Below are 19910 nucleotides of genomic sequence, written 5' to 3'. Positions count from 1 at the left end.
AGAGTTCCCAGCACCCTCGTGCATGAGAGGACCTCGCTGCCCCCACAGCTCTGTGCAGTGTGGTTCATGCTAAGTACCCATTTCCTCCTGGTACCCTGAATTGACAACAGGTGGGGGTGCCCCATAATCAGCCCCCGATAAAAACCCTGGGTGCTGCATCTCTCACAGGCTCCCCTGAAGACAGCACTTCACACATCGTCATGCCTGCTGGTGGCCTGTGTGACTCCATGGAGAAGGGCCCTGGAAGCTCACCCCTGGCCCACCGACTTCTCCCTTCCTGTGCGTTGCACTGTTTCTCTCTTGTGAGTCCCAGCTCGGAGCACAGCCTCTGCTGAGTTTGGGGGGGGGGGCCCTAGTGGGTGTCCTGAAGACCCTGACTCAGTCACCAGGGCCTCATGTGTGTTTTTGTCACACCAGTCCTTGGAAGTGGGCAGTCCCCACAGAGCAGACCTGGGCGTCTGCGGTCAGAGGCACAGCTGACTAGGTGGGGGTTTCTTCAACTGGCAGGTACAGATACCCCAGCCAGTCTCCCTCCCCCACTCTCCTGTCTTCCAGCGCCGCCCTCCAGCAGGTGTCAGAAGCCTCCCTGGCTGGCGAACCCGAGTGGGTTGAGGCTGTGAAGTCTGAGCCTTCACTGTGGGGCCATTCCAGCATTTACTTCAATCCTCAGCCAGTCTCAATGACTGATGTTCATGTGAATTGTATTTACTTTGTAGTTTTGTTGTATTTGTAATAAGTAAACACAAGATGTTTACATGCCTACTTTAAGGTTCTAACGTACAATTTGAACAATATAAAAATTTAAGACAAGTGTAGGGGTGCCCTGTGTCTCCCTTTCAGAGGGGCCTGCGTGACTCCGGCTAGGATAGCCCTGTACCACTCTCTGGGTGGCTTGGTCTCATTATCTGTGTGGGAGGCATGAACCCCAAGTTTTAGAGTGTCCCTGTTTTGTTGGGCACTTTCAAACACCTGTCTGGTAGCACCTGTGACGGGGAGAGGCAGGACTAAGGGCTGAAACAAAGGGGGTCTCTGCTTGTTAGGGCTGAGCAGGTGCTTGTGAAACACAGGAGGCGCACACACACCCCTGCTTCTCAAGGCGGGCGGGGAAGGTGGGGAACAGCAGGGGAGGGGCACAGAGGGAGAAAGGAGGAAGTCCTAGAGCCCCGAGGGAAGGGAAGACCGGCCCCCTGCTCTTACCCAAATGTGAACCTGTCCACAGTCTTGTCCATATCAGTGGATTGGTCCTCCTGGGCCTCAGGATGCTGGATGGACACACGGACGCCACTGACAGTGGCATGACGGATCCTGTGCAGAGCCCACTGCACTGAGATGGTGCTGGCTGTCACATTGGTGACCTCGAGGCCCTCAACTGGGCGGGGTCCTGGGGGGCAACAGGCCCCTTAGCTGGTGGTGGCACCTCCTCACTCTGGGTGAGGGCAGGTGCTTGAGACCATGAGACAGGACTTAGGAAGTGTGCTGGGTGGGGGGTCACCGAGAGGGGTCCAAGTGAGGCGCTGACCCATCTGGGCTTGCGGGCTGCGGCCTTCAGCCATAGAGGGACTAGGGTCAACCAGATAGGCTCCTGCCTGGGGTAGGGGTACAGGCAGCTTCACCAGGGGACTGCGGTCTTGAGGCCATGGGGTGGGGCCCTTGGGACACATGAACCATGGGACCTCCTTTTTCTTTCCCCTGGCTGTTCTGGTTGCACTGACACTGAATATTTGGGCGATGCTGCAGCCTACTGAGGATAAGAGCTAGGGAAATCTTGGGCTACTATGGGGAAGGGTCTGGGTAGACCACAGGAGCCAGGAGGGGAGCCCTTCTTTCCTGGCAGCGCAGTGCTCAGTCCGGTGGGCAGCATCCCTCCTGCCCACCCTGGTCTCCTGGGGAGACCCCACTCTCACTCTGATGGTGGAGGGGTAGGGATGCCATTTTTTCCTAAAGCCAAGCTCAGGCAGAGCCCACTCTGCCCCACAAGCTCGCTCTGGTCCTCCTGCTGGTCTAGGTGCATTCTCAGTGCCTCTTAGCTGGCCTTCCCATCACACACCTCTCCTGAGTTTCTCATCTCATCCCTTGCTTGGACTTCAGTGTCCTCAGGGTCAGTGTCTGGCTCAGGCTGGCAGGTGATACCCGGGCACCTTCCTCCTTCCATGAAGTTTCTGTCCATGCCTCTGAGCAACCTGGCCTCCCTCCTTTCCTGGGCATGAGTCCCCATTGGTGGATCCTGGCTGTCTGGCTTCACAGTGCTCTTGGGGATGGCCCTGCCTGCCTGCTTTGACCTGCGCTAGTACCTGGTGTGGTGGGAGCAGAGCCGCTGTGTGCTGGCTATGCTCTGAACCCCTACCAGCTGCCCTCATGGACCCTCCATGCTGCCCAGGGGACCACTGCCCCATGCATGGTCCTTCCTCCAGCCTCCAGCACCCCCTTCCACAGTCTCCCATGCCTACCTGGCCTCTACCTACCATAGGTTTCTCTCTGTGGAGGACCAGGCCCTCCCCTGTAGATCCCAGAAGCAGATGGGTCAGGTAAGGCCCCCAAGGCCTCCCTAGACTATGCTTCCCCCTCCTGTGCAGCTGCACCCCCAGAGGCATCTGCCCTGGCAGCCCCCTTCTCTAGAACTGCCACCAATACACTCTGTCCCCACCCCCTCAGAGTTGCTGTTTCCCTCCTCAGCATGTTGGGGTGACCTCCTGGGTGCCTTGCTTGTCCCTTTGGCACCCCCCCAGCATGGGCTGGCCCCTGGAAGGTGCCTTCTTGGGGAGCCCCCCAACTTCTCTCATGGCCTCACTCCTAAGGCATGGCGCTTTGGGGCCCTGGCCAGTGTGCCTCTCCTGGTGGCCCCAGGCACATCCAGGTGGGCACTCACGTGTGCGGGTCAGCAGCAGCACTGGCCTGCTGATGTCATTCTTGTTGTTGGCATTGCGCTTGACCGAGAACACAGAGATGTTGTAGGCTCTGCCGGCTGCAAGGGCGTGCAGCTGGTGCGAGGAGCGGCTCCGGTCCACAAAGTCTGTGCGGCGGTAGGCACCATCTGAGGATGTGTAGGTAACTGCGTAGCCATCGAGCATCTGCCTGGCGGCCCGACCTTCAGGTGGATGCCAGGAGATGGAGACCCCACTCTCTTCCACTTGCTCCACCTTGAGGGCCGTTGGTGGGAAGAGCTCTTCAGGGTTTCCGTCAAGAACAAGGGAGGGGTAGTCAGCTGTCAGCCACAGAAACCCTGGCCCCCAGCCAGGCATCTCACCTGGTGGCTCTTGGGCCTGTCCTCCCAGGGTGGAGGTGGGCAACTGCTGGTGGGGAGCCTGCTCCTGTTGCCACAATGGGCCGTTTTACCTGGTCTCTGGCCAGTGCCTCCTGGAGGGCCTCATGAGTGTGTGCGCAGGTGACTGCCTTTGCCCTCCATGGCGATGTGTGTGTGTGTGTGTGTGTGTGTGTGTCTCAGGTGTGTGTGTGCCTGTGACTGTATTTATGGCTCCTGGGCAGTTCTATACCCCTTCCTGCTGCTTGGGCAGAGCCCACTAAGCGACTGCCTAGACACTTTGCCCTGGGGGTGCTCAGAACTTTGACCTGTCCCCTGAGGGGTCTGTGCCCTCTGAGGGAGGAGGGAGGTCCACCCACTGCGCTGGCACCTTTGCCACCTCACCTTTGGCACAATCCTTGCCCGTGTAGCCCACTTTGCAGGTGCAGCTGTGGGACCCATTGCTGGCCAAGCAGTAGCCGCGGCCCCCACAAGGGCTGGAGAAGCAGGGGTCACTCACTGGGGAAGAGGAAAGGAGCAGTGAACACTGGTGGGACCCTTGCTGTTAGGGGCAACAGGTCCTTCCTGTGTGGGTGTGTTTGTGGGGTGGATGTGGCTGGAACCATCACAGGAAGCGATCTGAAGAGGTGAGGGAGGGGCTGCTCTCTGAGGGGAAATGCAGGGCTTGCGGAGGTCTCACCGGGAGGCTGGGCACGTCATCCCACCACTACTCCCAAGCCAAGGTAGCCTGGTAGGTGGTGACTCAGGGTGGGGTGAGCACAGGGCTGGCCTCTTCTGGGGAACAACTGGCAGCCAGGGCAGCCTCCCTCTGCACTGTGGCTGTGGGCATCGAGAGGACCTGAGCTCCCCAGGCCAGGGCCAGGACCCGCAGGTTCCCAGTGAAGCAGCAGAGCCCCCTTATCACTGTCATGGCCACTAACTGTGTTCTAGGTGCGCCCGTACCCACCCCAAGCTTGTACAGTGAGACTCCTTGGCCACAAATGGCCCCCATGGTGCTTATGCCAGGGCTACCAGCACCCACAGTCCCTGGGCCTAAGACCTCACCCCCAGCAGAAACTTCACCAGCCCAGCAGCCTTGCACAGCCCACACAGCCACACAGCGCCGTGCTGCCAGCCAAGCCCAGCATCAGGGCTAGAACAGGACCTGCCCCTGGGACACTACACACCCATCCTAGGAGGAGAGCTGAGACCAGCAAATTGAAGAGACAGTTGCAGAGCGTTGCAAGTCTTATAAAGAAGGAAAATGAGCAGAGAATTCCCAGGTGTAAGGAGAGGTGGGCACTGGGACGCCGGGGCTGCAGCGAGTTCCGCCCACCCAGGCTGGCCATGGAGCCAGCCTTGTCTTTTGGGGTGAAGTGGGGCCATTGGAGGGACAAGTGCAAGAGGTGGGTAGCTAGCATCAGGGGACCCAGCAGAGGCCTGAGTAAGGGGCCTCTGGAGGAACTGGGGCTTGGCCTCTGCCTCCCTACCTGTCTCACAGTGGTAGCCGAAGAAGCCTTCTGGGCAGACGCACAGGTAGGCCCCGCCACCGTTCTCACACCGGCCTCCGTGCTGGCAGGGGCTGGAGTGGCAGCCATCCACCTCTGGAGAACACCCAGAGAGTTGGCCAGAGCCGCCAGGGGGTGTCTGGGGGAGGGAGGAGAGGATAGCGGGAAGAAGGGAAGGGGGATCGAGGAGAGATGCCAAGGACAGATGCTGGGGCGGGGGGGGGGGGTTTGCTGGGGAAATCCCCCTTAGCCTTGGAGCGCCCTTCCCAGGGTCCCTTCCCCTGGGGGGCCTGTCCAGCTGGGCCAGGGGCCCAGCCATTTCCCTCTGCTCGCTGAGCGGCCCAGGGTCTACGCTTGTTGAAAACAGGGCGTCCAGGGCATCACGAATATGGGTGAGGGCCCAGCCACTCAGGGGACCCACCCAAGCACAGCGCCTACCTGTCTCGCAGTGGACTCCAGTGAAGCCTGCAGGGCACTGGCAGACAAAGGCCCCTGGGAGGTCCCTGCAGGAGCCTCCATTTCTGCAGGGTTGTGCTTGGCACTCATCTGTCTCTGCAGAGACAGGGGCACTTGTTTGTCTCTGCAGAGACAGGACAGGAGGCTGCAAGTCCCTACACAGACTCCAGAGAGGTGGGACACAGGTCCCACATGGCCGTACACAGGGCTGCATGGCCCTGCGTGGGCTCTATGTGGACCTCCAGGGGCCTTCACAGCCACCAGGATTTCATGTGTGCTCTGAGGCTTTAGCCTGACGCCCACCCTCTCCACTGTCCACCTGATAAGGGCCCTACCCCCAGGTCACTCCCGCATTTCACTGTCCAGGCTTCTCAGGGGCCTGGGCACATTCTAGGTCTGGCTCTCCCTGGAGCAGGGTCTCTGTCTCAGGGCTTAGAGCCCTACCCAGGTGTGCGGGGTACAGGGCTCACCCACCAGTGTACCACACAGGCCTCCTCTCCCTCTGCTGGATTGGAGCACAGGGCCAGGAGTCAGGGTATGACTCTCTCCACCCCACCTCCTCTAGCCCTGGGGCAGAGGCTGCAGAAGGCAAGAGGAGGTCAAGGTCAGCTTCCTCAGCTGGGCTGTCAGTCTCCCTGGGGAGATGGAGGCTGAGATGTTTGTAAAGAGTGCGGGCTGTGCTGGGCCAGGCAGTCCGGGGGAGGGGTGGGTTGGAGTAGCGCCCTGCCCCTTACTGGAGCACAAATGGCCTCCTTTCTGTGCTGTGAAGCAGGAGCCCCCATGCAGGCATGGGATGCACACTCATAAGCTTCTGAGAGGGGAGCCCCAGTGTATAGGCACCAGGAGAGACCCCAAGAATAAAGCGGTGTTGTGACTGGAGGCACATTTACTGGATGTAAATTAGCTTTGTTCTGAGGAGCCGGACACAATTGTCAGCACTCCTCAGCGCCCGGAGAGACCGAAAGACCCTGGAGAGGAAGGGTTGATGCTCATTATGACCTCGAGGGCTCTCATAGAGCGTGCAGGACTTTACTCTGTGGCTGGCAGGTGGCCAGGCCCCATCTTGCCAATTCACATGCAGCTACCACATATGAGCCCAGTACCTCTGGGGACAAGGATACTTTAGGATATTTGCCACAGGCTTGTTTTGCATTTTAAACTGGGAATTGGGCTCCGGAATTCCAAGTGTTCAATTTAGAAAAGTTGAATTTTAATGCTTAAAATGTAACAAAATAAATGGTAGTAAGTAAGACACCCAGGAGCTAGAGTGCTTACTATCTCGTCAGGTCACATGCACTTCCATGTCCCTTGTGATGCGGATTTTGGGGCTTATGATGTCTTTGCCTCTTTAGTATTTCAAATTTCATGAATTACCTGAACAATGTATGGTTTTGTTTTTGCTATTTATGAATTTTATTAAAAGGATATAGTGATAAATGTATTCTCCTCTCACTGAAAATGATATTAATGAGCTATCTCCATGCTGTCGGCAGGGGGTGGGGGTTCTCTGTGTGAACACAACAGTAATAGTCAGCATCCACAGTGGGAGTCTCTTGTACTCTGTCTATTCTCGATTGCTGGCATTTGGGTTTGTTTTAGACTTTTTTTGTTATTATTTTTTTAAAAAATGCTTTTATTTCCTTTCATAGCTCCTGGTATAAATGTGCCCATTTTCTTAGATTTAAACCTAGAAGTGGAATCTCTGGGACACAGTTTCTATGCATGGTCAAATTGATAGGCCCTTTTCAAAGTGTTTCTTTTTTTTTTTTTTTTTAATTTTTTATCTTTTATAAACATATATTTTTATCCCCAGGGGTACAGGTCTGTGAATCACCAGGTTTACACACTTAACTCAAAGTGTTTCTATCAATTTATGCTTCCTCCAGCAATTTATAAGCAATCCTGTTGATCCACATTACCACCAGTAGATGGCTTTCTAGACTTTTGCAGTTTTGTCAACTGAATGCACATCCCTGTGCTTTTGATTTGCATTTCACTGATTACTAATATTTCTCTTGGCTATTTTTTGTTGGCTTTATTATCTCCTCTTCCATGAAAGGCCTCCTCAGTGTTTTGCTGATTTTCTTACTGGGTTTTCTTTTCTTATTGATTCATAGAAGTTCTTTATATATTCTTGAAACCAGTCTCATATGTATGTATGTATATGTGTGTGTATGTGTATGTGTATGTGTATATATATACATATATATGTATATATATATAATTTCTTATATAGTCAAGTTTTGTGCATTTTTTTCTTTTATAGTTAGTGCATTTTTTGTGGCTTAAGAAATCTTTCCTTATCCCAAGGCCAAAAAGATACCACATAAAATTTTGTAGTTTTAGGGGTGCCTGGGTGGCTCAGTGGGTTAAGCCTCTGCCTTCGGCTCAGGTCATGATCCCAGGGTCCTGGGATGGAGCCCCGCATCCGGCTCTGTGCTCAGTGGGGAGCCTGCTTCCTCCTCCTCTCTCTCTCTGCCTGCCTCACTGAATACTTGTGATCTCTTTCTGTCAAATAAATAAATAAAATCTTTAATAAAAAATTTTTGTAGTTTTAGAAAAACATTTAAGTCCTTAATTAATCTGGAATGAATTCTTGTGTGTGGTGAAGAGTAGGGAACAATGTGATATTTTTCTAAATGCATAACCATTTTATTCCAGCTGTTGTGAAGATTTTCTCATATGCTTTTATAGAAGTTTATAGTTTTAGCTTTTATATTATGTCTATAATTCATTTCACATACATAAACATTTATCATATTTGGTGTTATTATATATAACATTGTTCATTTTATCTTATTTTCCAAGTGTTCACTGCCAGACTGTGAAAATATTAAGGTTTTGTATATTGCCCCTGTCACTTGAATTTGCTTATTTATTCCATAGCTTTTTTGGTAGAATTTCTTTGGATTTCCCATGTGCACGACAATGTCATCTTTCTTCCAGTAGATGTGACTTTTATTTCCTTTTTGTGGCCCTGTCGGGGACCTCCAGGACAATGCTGGAAGGAATCAGTGAAATGGACACACTGCCTTGTTACTTATCACAGCAGTACGCCTCTCACAGTGAAGTACTTTATTACCTACTGCTGTTTCGTTGATACCCTTCATCAGGTTACAGACAGTCCCTTCTGTCTACTCTTAGTTTATTAATAGTTTTAAGTAGTAGTTGAATATTTTCAAATGATTTTTCTGCATCTGTTGAAATGATTATATGGTTTTCTCCTTCATATCCTAATATGGTGAATTACACTTACTGATTTTCAAGTGTTAAACCAACCTGTACTCTTAAGATAAACTCCACTGGGTCATGATGTATTATCCTTTTTATGTAACAATGTGTTTGATTTAGTAATATTTTGTTAGGATTTTTATGTCCATGTTCATGAGGAATATTAGTTTGTAATTTCATTTCTTTTTCTTTCTTTTTGTGGAGTGCAGTGCAGAGCTTGAACTCACAACCCTGAGATCAAGACCTGAGCTGAGATCAAGAGTTGGATGCTTAACACAATGAGCCACCCAGGCACTCCTAATTTTATTTTATTTTATAACATCTCTGTCTTGTTTTAGTATCAAGACAATACTGATCTCACACAATGAATCAAGAGCTCTTCTTCCTTTATTTGAAGAAGCTTATGTGGGGTTAGTATTCTTTTCTTCAGTGTTTGATACAATTCATCAGTGAGGCAATCCAGTCCTGCCATTTTCTTTGCAGAAAGGTTTTTAATTACATATTAAAATTCTTTAATGATATAGGGCTATTCATATTTTCTATTTATTGTTCTGTCATTTCTGGTAATTTCTCTCTTTTAAGGTATTTATTCCTTTTCTTTAAGTTGTCAGATATATTGGCCTCAACTTGTTCACAGTATCTCTTCCTTGTCCTTTAAATGTTTGCAGGATCCTTAGTGACATCTTCTCTTTCATTCTGATATTGCTAATTTTTCTTTTTTATTCTTGATCAGTATAACTAGAGGTTTATAAATTTTATTGAGCTTTTCAAGGAACCAGCTTTTGGTTTCATTGATTTTCTCTGAATATGTCTTTTATAATTATATTTTCTAATTGTTGTTGATATTTTAAAATGCAATTTTATTATAATAACCTATATCCACTAAACATACTACATTTTCTATCATTTTCAGTAAGTTACTTATAGATTAAGACAACCATACTGCTTATAGATTAAAGCTTGCTTATAGATTAAAGACAACAAATACTGATATTTTTACTCCCTACCTTCATATTTTCATGATTTTAGTATCTTTTTCTTACTTTATTGCATTGGCTACACTTCCAATATAATATTGATGAGGCTTAGTGACAGTGGGCATCCTTGTCTCCATTTTTTTTTTAAGAGATGGAGAGAGAGAGGTGGGGGTGTAGGGGGAGAGTGAGAGAGAGAGAATCTTGAGCAAGCTCCATGCTCCAGTATGGAGCCTGACACAGGGCTTGATCTCACAACCCTGAAATCATGACCTGATCTGAAATCAAAAGCTGCACACTTATCTGACTGAGCCACCCAGGTTCCTTTCGCTGTCCCCAGTATTAAGAGGAATGTCTTTCTATTTAGGATAATGTTCATTTGAGGTTTGAGTAGAGGCACAGTAAAAGTACCTCAGAAGCTAATTTCCATTTTCCTGTTGGTAGCTCAGTGTGACTGAGTCAGATCAACAGAAGCACAGGTTTTGAATTCCAAATCCTACCTCTATCAAGGATCAGGAGACTCATTGTTCCACAGCTCTCTTGATGTAACCTGTATTCTGTATCTATACATGTGTAAAGTTAGTGCTTGGCCACACATAGTGTGACGGGTCTGGCTATGCCCAGCCTAAGCACACTGCTCTGTGGGATGATACATACTTCGGGGGTTATGCAGGCTCTGCTACGTCTCTCTTTTAAGTTTTTCCTCCAATAAGTCCTATATATTTTATACCGCATGTTATTAGAGGTATGTATGTGCATGTGTGTGTATGTGTGATGTGATTTTTATCTGGTAAGAAGTACTTTTTTATTCCTTATTTGGTAAGAGTTTATTTCATGAATGGGTATAAATTTTGTCAAATACTTGTTACACATTTATTGAGATACTTATATGCTTTTTCCCCTCCAGTTGGTTATTATAGCAGGTTTTCCTGATATCAAACTAATCTTGCAACAATCAAGCTTGATAATGGAATATATAGTCTTTATAGACTGTTGAATTTCTGCATCAATGTTCATATGTTTAACAGATCCATCATTTTACTTTTACCAGCTACCCATATCTGGTGTTGGTATCAAGGTTATACTGGCCTCGCAGAATAGATTGGCACATATTCTTTATTTTCTACTCTCTGGAAGGTCCTGCATAATGCTGCAATAATCTTTTTCTCTGCAATTTGGTAGAAGTTACCTATAACATTGGTCTTGGAGTTTCTTTGTGGGAAAATGCTTCTGCTTCAATTCCTTTAGACATTTATAGGATTATGTAGGCTTTCTAAATATCCTTGAGTCATTTTTGGTAAGTTATATTTTTCTGTGAGTATTATTTCCATTTCTCCTAAGGTTCCAAATCTACTTGTATAGACTAGTTGATAGTATTCTCATCTTCTTAATCTCTGCTATATCTGTGGCTATGTCATCTTTTTCATTTATAAGGATTTTTATTTGTGCTCTTTGTTTTTGTTGATCAGTTGATATAAGTTTGTTCATTTTCATAAGCTCTTCAACGAACTAGTTTTGGTGATCTCTTCTTTATACTTTGGATTTAACATTTCATTAATTATGCCTCTTACTTGTATTGCCTTTTTCTTTCTACTTTTTTTGTATCATTTGTTGTTCTTTTCTTAACTTCTAAATCCCAACATTTAGCTCACTAATTTCTGAACTTTTCTAACTATGTACTTAAAGTTCCCACAAAGCATAGTTTTTGCTGCATCAGACAGGTTTCTACATAGAAAATGGTCATTAATACTCATTTTAAATTTTCTTACTGTCCATATTTCTTCTTTGATCTATAAGCCATTTCAGAGTATCTTTAAAAATATCTAAACATGGAGATTTAAAATTTATCTTCTTGTCCTTAGTAACTCAATTTGTTCTGTGTGTTCAGAGAATGAATTAGTTCAAATTGTTAGTTGTATTATTTGAATCTTCTTTTTGCAGATTTTTTTTGGGAGGGGGCTTCTTAACCTGAATTGAGAGAGGTGGTTCAAAATCTCATAGTATTATGGTAAATTGTCAGTTTCTTCCTATTAATTGTTGTTTTATATATATTGACACTATTGTATGAGATGCTCGAATGTCTGCAATGATCTTCTTGGTGATTTGGAACCAATTATCATTGAAAGAGACCTTCTCATCCTTAATGATGCTTTACATTTTAAGAGAGTATATTTGAACTGATATTAGTGTAGCTAAACCTGCTTTATTTTGATCTGTATTCACCTGATTTTTTTTTCCATATTTTACTTTGTCTTTTTAAGTTTATGATTTAAGAGTATCTCTTCTAAGAGTGTATAGCTTTTTTTTTCTTCTAGACTTATTGATTTATTTTAGAGAGAGAGGAGAGGGGGCAGAGGAAGAGGTAAAGAGAAAATCTTATGCAGACTCTATGCTGAACACTGAGCCTGATGTGGGGCTCAGTCTAATGACCCTGAAATCACAAACTGAGCCAAAACCAAGAGTTGGATGCTTAACCAACTGAGCCACCCAGGTGTCCCTAGCTTGTTTTGTTTTGTAATAAATCTGGCAATCTGTCTTTTATCTGGAGAACTTAGCTCATTCATTTTGTTTGTTTGTCTGTATTTTTTTCTATCATAATCTTAACTCTGCCCTTTTTCTGCTTTTTTCCTCTCTCCTGTTAAGGAGTGAAAAACTTTCCTATAATATTTGATAATCTTCCCTTCTCTTACTCCTTACAGAATGTTCTAGGTTTATCTTACTATTTGAATACTATCTTAAAAAAAAAAAAAGACCTTTTTTGGGTAAGTCTTGAAGCTGTGTTTGCAAGAGGGTATTATTTTTGAATAATAGTTTGAATAAAAATTTTTAGGTCTAAATTTAAATTTATTTACTTCCATATTTATCTTGCTTGGTATTTGCTGAGCTTCTTAAATTTGTGGGTTGATGTATTTACTCATTTTTAGAAAATACTCAGTCATTATCTCTTCAAATATTTCTTTTGCCTATTCTGCCCTCTCTCTGGGACTCCAGTTATGTGCTTGTTTGTTTGATATTTACCACAGATTTCATGTGCTCCCTTTTTAAAAAAAATCATAAGTAATTCCTAATGCATTTCTTTTTTCCAATCTTTGGTTTGAATAATTGTTGACATGCCCTTGAGTTCTGTGACTTTTTCTTTTGTAGTATCCATTCTATTGGTAAGCCTATCCAATTTACTCTTCATTTTAGATGTTGTATTTTTTATTGTATTTTTGAAAGTTTTCTTTCCTCTGCTCAAATTTTCTGTTCTCTCATTCATTTTGCTTCTCTTTAACATATTGATAATGGTTATTTTAAAGTCCATGTCTGCTAATTCAAACATGTGGTTCATCTGCAGGTCTGTTTCTATTGACTGTTTCTTCTTGAGGTTATATGTCATAATTTCTTGCCTCTTAGACATACTATACACAAGAACAGAGAGACCAAAGTAGAAAATACCTATCCCTAGGATTGCCACACTCTGCTGTGAGTCAGAAAATTAGCCTGAGCAGCTGATCTCTGATATTATCCCAGAGGTGAGCTGGGCTGGGCCTGGTGCACAGGGCTCATTAATGCCAATCCATGATTGATTTTAGATGCCTGAAGGTTGGAACAGACCACTCCCTCCGGGGTAGACCTGGGAATCTCAGCCTTATGAGGGTATGAAATTTCTCTGCTTTCCAGACCAGCCACTGTCTTCCCATGCACTTAATAAAAATCCTGTGGAGGAGAATTGGTGAATGCTGAGCACTTGCTCTGCATCTATATGACTCCTGATTCCAACCCATCATGCTTGCTCACATAATCATTGAAGGATTAGTTGGATTTCCCCAGGTCCTCAAAGTGCTCTGTCCACACTGGATTTGCTCCTGGGCTGACAGCAGTCCCCAGTCTTTCTCACCCAGAAAGGGCTCATCTCTACTTCTTTGCATACTGATATGCATATCTGATAGGTTAAATGATATCATTTTACAGGTTCTCTGGTTCCTAGAAATTACAGTGAGAGTGATGGTGTTTTGTGACTGTCTCTATGCTCACTGAATGGATCTCCTCGGTATTTAAAGTCTACCATTTCATTATCTTATATCTGATGGCACTGTTGAGAAGTCTGGTGCCAATGGGATTATCGTTCTTTTGAAGACTCTTGTTCTTTTTTTCTCTAGATAGTTTAAGAATTTTTTTCTGATTGTCTCTGATTCTTAAATTTTGCTATAATGTGCTAATGTTCCTCTTTTCTCCTGTTTGATGTTCGGGGGCCCTTTCAGCCTGTGGTGGTTCATTTGTTATTCTGGGAACTGAGCTCCATAGTGGCTCCAACATTTCATTGTGTTTTTATTTTTCTCTTTCTTGGACTCCTGTTATCTCAGTGTTGACACTTCTGCCCTCCACAGTGCCTACATCTCATTCTCACAGACCTCCCCGCTTCTCTGTGGGAAGAGTCCTCAAACTGGTCTTTTAGCTCATTAACTTAGCCTTCATCTGTATCCATTTATAAATTATGTCTGTTATTTCAACTATTACAGATTCTCAGTCCTCAGCCTCAGCTGCTTCATCTGCAGGGTGGGCATATGGGTTGGATGCCCTGCTCTGAGGACAGGGGAGACCTAAGTGAACAGTCCAGAGTGGAGCTGGCACTAGTCCTCACCACCCTCCCCATAGGGTCATGGCCTCTCTTTGCAGGAAGGTGGGGGAGGGCCAGGGTCAGAACTGTGGTTCCTGTGCTCCTGAGTGGCCCCAGTAGGAGGGTATGGACCCCACTGGCTCTGCCCGCCTGCCCGCCCACCCTGCCCCAGAAGGCCTGCAGATCACCGTGGCACTGTGGAGGTTCGCTCCAGACTCCCTGTGGCTGGCAGACTCGGACGTAGTTGGGGGAGCTCAGGCTGTAGCCTTGGTCACACTCGTACAGGGCCACGGATCCCAGCCGAGTGCCATTGAAGCGCAGCGTGGCATGTTTCACCTCTGCTGGGGTGCCGCAATCCACCTCTGCAGGGACACAGAAGCCTTGTCCTGCACTGTGGGGCACCTGCCTGAGGCCCCTCCCTTTGCTTTGCCCTCTGCTCTACCAGGCCACTGGGCCTAGAACCCCTGTTCCCTGCACAGCCCTCCCAGGTAAAAGTGCCTTGACTTCCAGGAGTGGCTGCCCATGGTTTTCTCCTTTCCCCTCCCTCCTTTCAGCTCCATCTGGCCCTGCTCTGCTCTTCTGGGATTAGGAAGAAATCCCATACCTTCCACCCTAACCCCCAGCCCCCAGCCCTCTCACCCGCCTGGCATCGGCGTCCCATGTACCCTGCTCGACAGCGGCAGGAGAAATCTGTGCCCAGGTCCTCACAGGTACCCCCATTCATGCAGGGGCTCCGGAAGCAGGGGGAGGGGGCTGCAAGGACAGAGGGGGTCATCATCGCTGTGTCCTCCCCAAAGACCTTTAGGCTTCATGGGAGCTCTGCCTCCCACTCCTCCAAAGCAGGGCCACCCCTGCCCACTGGAAGCAGCTGCAGCCCCCAGGTGCCCTGGCTGTGCTGCCCCCGGCTGGTCTAGCCCGCTGGCTTCTGCCCATACCTTACCTATCTCACAGTGCCGCCCAGAGAAGCCTGGGGGACAGTCACACTTGTATTTGCCAATGTAGTGGAAGCAGGTGCCACCATTGTGACAGGGGCCTGAGGCACAGGAGTCCGGCTTCCCTGGAAACAAAAGGCCCCTATGGGAGTCAGGTGTCATGCATCCATACCCAGAGCCCCTCCCCCAATCTCCAATATTCCAGGGGGGTGCTCCTGACAAGCAGACGCATGGTGGCTGGGGCAGGGCTTGGCTTCCCCCATCCAGGCTGACTCCAGCTGGCATGGAGCCGCACCGATCTCGCAGTGCCTCCCGGTGAAGCGGTAGGGGCAGCTGCAGTGGTACTCGCTGCCTGCCTCCCTGCACGTGCCCCCGTTCCGGCAGGGCCCCGAGCTGCACAGGCGTGGTCGGGCTGTGTGGACAAGGATGGGGAGAGACAGAAGAGGGTGAACAGGGCCAGCTCCTGGCCATGCAGCACCCATGACACCCTACTCATGTATTCTCAACCTGTAGGCCCCATGGGCCCACCCATCTTCTCTTCTCTGTCCCAGGCCCTGGTGACCCGTGGCCCCTTCCTGGTGGAGAACTGGCCTGCATGGCAGGGAACGCAGCTGCAGCTCATAGGACTAGAATCCACTGCAGTCTAATTTTTGTTTTCAGCACCTCTAGTGGCACCAGTGTATTTTCTCTGGGTCCTAACACCCTCCCACGGCTCTTAGGGGCTCACAGGTGGTGCCTGTGCTGCAGACATCTGCATATTTAAAGGTCTGCCCTCCACCCTGAAGAATGGCGCCTTCAGAGGCCCACAGAGGAATTTAGCCCCTCAGCTTCCTCAACATTCTTGGGAGCAACTTGCAGCAGGAAAGGGGCCTGCCTGCTGTCCTCAGCCCTTCTCTCCTCACCATCCTACACCCTACAGGGCCTCACAGACTGCATGCCCAAGTTCCAGCCACCTCCCCAAAAGCTGCCACCACCCCATGCCCCATTTTGGATGCCTTTGTTGAAGATGAAGGTCCTCAGCCACATGTGCAGAGAACCAAGACAAAGAAGGCTTCTCTTTGGAAACACCCTCTTCCTCCTGTAGGCGTGGCAGAAGCTGAGGGGTGACAGGGACCTGCCTTCAGGGCCACCATGAGAACAGAAGATACTTCCAGGTAAAGCCACTGAGGCCTCTGTTCTCGGGACAAGCGAGGGCAGCAAGAGGCCCAGAGAGGTGTGTGTGGTCCAGGTGCTGAGCTCCATGAGGCAGGTATGAGCCTGGGCTCTGAGGAAAACCAAGTAGTGACCAGGGGGCCACAGAGCAGAACCACTAACTGAACAAGCAGCACTCGGGGCAGGGGAAGCCGTGCAGAACCAACACACGGAAGCTGGGCAACACATGACCCACTAGAACAGCAATTGAGAGTGGGTGGGGCCCTCTCTGCCCTGTCTGCGCTCCTAACCCTGCCCTCCCAGCCCCGCCCTGCCCTCCCTTGCCCTCCCCCACCGCCCACCTTTCTCACAGTGCCTGCCATGGAACCCTCGGGGGCACTCGCAAGTGTAGGAGTCCTCGTGGGCATCACAGGAACCTCCGTTGAAGCAGGGGTCTGAGTCGCAGGGTGATGGCAGTGCTGCAGGGGCAGAGGGTGGTCACCCTGCCATCCCAGCTGGAACCAAGGGCACTTAAAATATACTCTTTGTGGAGAAGGGTCTTAATTCTTTACATCAGACTCTAAGGCCCTTCCCTGGAAATTCTTTTATTCTCGATTTTTCCAGAATTCACCCTACCTCTCCTATGAGCTAGGATTGAGCTATGGCACACAGATGTTTCCGTGCCAGCACCTCCATCGTCTTCATTATCCAGTATGCAAGCCGTTAGTTATTTGTACACTCACAAACACAGTGGTATTTAGTTACATACTGAATCAGATAGGCGTGAAGTAGTTTAATAGCTAAGCTAGGGACTTAGGGAGAGCTTGTAGGCATCCAGAGGTGCTTTTCCAGCTGTGAGTTCCCGCAGCTGAGGGGGTAAACAGCCAGGCCCCTATTAGAGAGGGCGACACCAGGAAAGGTGCACCCACCCAAGGGACTACTTGTGGGCCAGTAGAGAAGCCCTGGCCTCTGCCTGCTCTGCCCCCACTTTTTCCTTCTACCACCCCTTCCCTGGTTTCTAGGCAGGCCTGTGCCTGTACCTCCCACTCACAGTGGCTGACGTTGTGGTCCGTGTGGCAGACGCAAAGGTAGCTCCCACCATACTCCATGCAGTAGCCCCCGTCGGGACACTGTGTGTTCATGTTGCAGGGAGTGGCTGTGACTTCTGCAGGGAAAGGAGAAGCCCATTCGTTTTCCCAGGGACTTCTCTTTGAGAAGGATCAGGCGGCCCCACCAGGATGGCCCAGTTCAGGCACTGGTGGGTGGGCTCCCTCCTGGGTTGGGAGTGGGGGATCATGGAACCACTAGTTAAGGGTCTGGATCGATAGTTTGGGCCCAGACCCAAGACACCAGCTATACTCTGGTTTGGGGGATTTTCAGGGGGCAGGGCAGGAAGTGTGCCCCGCTGCAGCGCTGGGCACTTACCAAATTCACAGAGGAGCCCAAAGAAGCCTGGGGGGCACTGGCAGAGGGTGGTGTTGGCCCCTAGGCATCTGCCACCATTACGGCACTCACAGTGGTCAGGGGTTCCTGTTGTAGACCAAGGGGGAGCCTCCAATGTGAGGATGCTGGAGGACTGGGGCCCCCTCTTGCTCCTGACCCTGCCCGGCTCCTGTAGCTACTTTCCCATGAACACTGCTGTGCAGACACACATGCACACACACTTTTTCTTTCCCCCACCCACTTGTGGGTGTTTGAACACACCCCTGTCTGTGGGTAGTACACACAGGAGGACCCTCTCCTGGACTGTAGCCCTGGCAGCCCCAGCCCACTCACTCTCCCTGCAGTCGGGGCCCGTGAAGCCCTGGGGGCATTCGCACACATAGCCCTCATCTGCATCCACACAGGTGCCCCCATTCTGGCAAGGGGCCGAGAAGCAGGGATCCGGCACTGGGTGGTTTCCTGCAAGAAAGACAGAGGTCACCAGAGGCTGCACAGAGAGCATGGGGGTAATAGGGCCAAGGATCCCCTCGTCCAGACCCACAGCACTCAGTTCTCAGTGCAAGTGGGATTTAAGCCCAAGGCCCACTTTCTGGAAACTGGTTTCTAGCTGCCTCTTACCATCTGAGCCCCCTCTGTGGAGCAGAAGTCGAAGCTAGAGTATGGAGAGCCCACGGTGTGCACCAAAGGGCGCAGCTGAGACCAGGGGGCTCCAAATGCTTCTAATCAAGCATAACATGGTTGGAATTTGCCAGATACAGTTTTTGTTGATTTCTAGTTTAACTACTCTAATCAGAGAACACAGTCCTTTTCAACTGATTGAGCTTTATTTTATGTCCTACAGGATGGTCTGTCATGGTGAGCACACTGTGAGCACTGGGAAAGGAATTGTCACTTAGATCAGGTGGGCTGATGGTGCTGTTTGCATCTTTGAGGTCCCTGCTGATTCCTGCGAATCACTGAGAGTGGCAGGTTAGAGCCACTGCCTGTAGTTACAGATTAGTCAATTTTTCCTTGTTTTCCCTTCCCCTATGATTTTGGTGTATGTTCATAGGTGCAAGTACATTAGAATTGCTCTGCCTTTTTGATGACTTGACACCTTTGTCGTAAAAGACCCCTCTGTTCCTGGCAGTATTCCTTTTCCTAGAGTTTAATCCTATGAATATAACCACTCCCAACTTCTCTTGATCAGTGTTTGTCAACTTGTTCTTTTTCATTGTTTGGGTGGTTGATTTCTTCATGTGGTTCAGAATTTATCTTTTTAAATAATTTATGGCAAAATTGACTTTTGGTCGATGTACATTTCTATGAATTTTAACACATGTATAGATTTGTGTTGCCCCTACCACAATCGGGACACAGAACATTCCATTACCCCAAATACATCCTTGTTCTATCTTCAGGGTCATAGACTTCCTCCCCTCCTGAAGCCCAGGCAACTACTGATCTGTTCATCACTACAGCTTTGTTGCTTTAAGAATGCCAGAAGTGGAAGATTACTCATGAACAGTATGTAATCTTTTGAGATTGGCTTCTTTCACTCAGCAAAAGGCCTCCAAGATCTGTCTCAGTTGCGTGATCAGCAATCATGTATCCCACGAACAGCAAAGGACATTTGGGTTCTCAGGTTTTGGTGGTTGTAAATAGACATGCTATAAACATTTGTGTATTTTGTGTGAATGTAAGTTGTCATTTCTTTAGGGTTAATAGCTAGGAATGAGATTGCTGGATCATATTATAAGTGTATGTTTAACTTTATGAAAAGCTGCCAAGTTGTTTTCATGGTGGCTAAACATTTGGCATCACCACCAAAAATACGTGAGAGTTCCCACAGTTCTGTGTCCTCACCAGTCAGCGCTTTTTATTTTAGCTATTCTGATAGGTTTGTGTGGTATCTCATCGTGGCTTTAATTTGCAACTCACCAATGACTAACGATAATGACAAATGACTGCATTTATTCAACTGCTCATTTGCCTTCCAGATACCCTTTTTGGTTAGATGTCTTGTTTAGATCTTTTGTCCATGTTTTGGTTGGTTTCTCACAGTTGAGCGTGGAGAGTTCTTTCAGAACTTTCTGTTCTGTTTCAGAACTCATCTGTTCCAGATACCAGCCTTTTGTCAGACTGAGTGCTTTGAGCACCTCTCGAAGCACGCAGCCTGTCTTCTTGTTCTCTAGACTGTGACTTTCATAGAGCAGCCTGTGTCACTCTGATGAGGCCCACTTCTCTTTTTCTTTGCTGGAGCGTACTCTCCGTGTCTTATCTAAGCATCTAAGCATTGTTCATGTAACTGCGGGTCACACAGATTTTTCTCCAGTGTTTTCTTCTAAGAATGTTATGGTTTTATGTTTTCCATTCAGGTCTATGATTCATTCTGACCTAATCTTGTACAAGGTGTGA

General features: G+C 48.4%; 2 protein-coding genes across 9 annotated transcripts in view; one reads left to right on the top strand and one right to left on the bottom strand.

Moving 5' to 3' along the window:
- Positions 1-1202, top strand: part of MTERF4 (mitochondrial transcription termination factor 4) — a 29414-nt gene extending 28212 nt beyond the window's left edge. The window contains exon 5 of one of the 2 annotated variants that reach the window (XM_032355460.1): positions 556-1202. In XM_032355460.1, coding sequence (XP_032211351.1) covers positions 556-733 — 178 coding nt within the window. In that variant the 3' untranslated portion in view covers positions 734-1202. The remainder of the gene's footprint in view (positions 1-555) is intronic. The other variant, XM_032355461.1, reaches the window with a different exon arrangement.
- The window catches only part of SNED1 (sushi, nidogen and EGF like domains 1), an 81935-nt gene that overhangs the window by 21459 nt on the left and 40566 nt on the right, over positions 1-19910 (bottom strand). For 4 of the 7 annotated variants that reach the window (XM_032355446.1, XM_032355442.1, XM_032355447.1 and 1 more), the window contains 13 exons: positions 17847-17972; positions 17496-17600; positions 17122-17235; positions 16433-16549; positions 15235-15351; positions 14948-15064; positions 14647-14760; positions 14196-14369; positions 5185-5298; positions 4729-4842; positions 3644-3757; positions 2867-3163; positions 1198-1381 (listed from right to left, as the gene is read on the bottom strand). In XM_032355446.1, coding sequence (XP_032211337.1) covers positions 1198-1381; positions 2867-3163; positions 3644-3757; positions 4729-4842; positions 5185-5298; positions 14196-14369; positions 14647-14760; positions 14948-15064; positions 15235-15351; positions 16433-16549; positions 17122-17235; positions 17496-17600; positions 17847-17972 — 1807 coding nt within the window. The remainder of the gene's footprint in view (positions 1-1197; positions 1382-2866; positions 3164-3643; positions 3758-4728; positions 4843-5184; positions 5299-14195; positions 14370-14646; positions 14761-14947; positions 15065-15234; positions 15352-16432; positions 16550-17121; positions 17236-17495; positions 17601-17846; positions 17973-19910) is intronic. The other 3 variants (XM_032355444.1, XM_032355443.1, XM_032355445.1) reach the window with 3 other exon arrangements.

This window comes from Mustela erminea, chromosome 8 (assembly GCF_009829155.1).
Source record: "Mustela erminea isolate mMusErm1 chromosome 8, mMusErm1.Pri, whole genome shotgun sequence".
NCBI classification, from domain to species: Eukaryota; Metazoa; Chordata; class Mammalia; order Carnivora; family Mustelidae; genus Mustela; species Mustela erminea.
The sequence above is the reverse complement of the archived record's forward strand: the minus strand, read 5'-3'. Positions and strand labels throughout refer to the sequence as shown.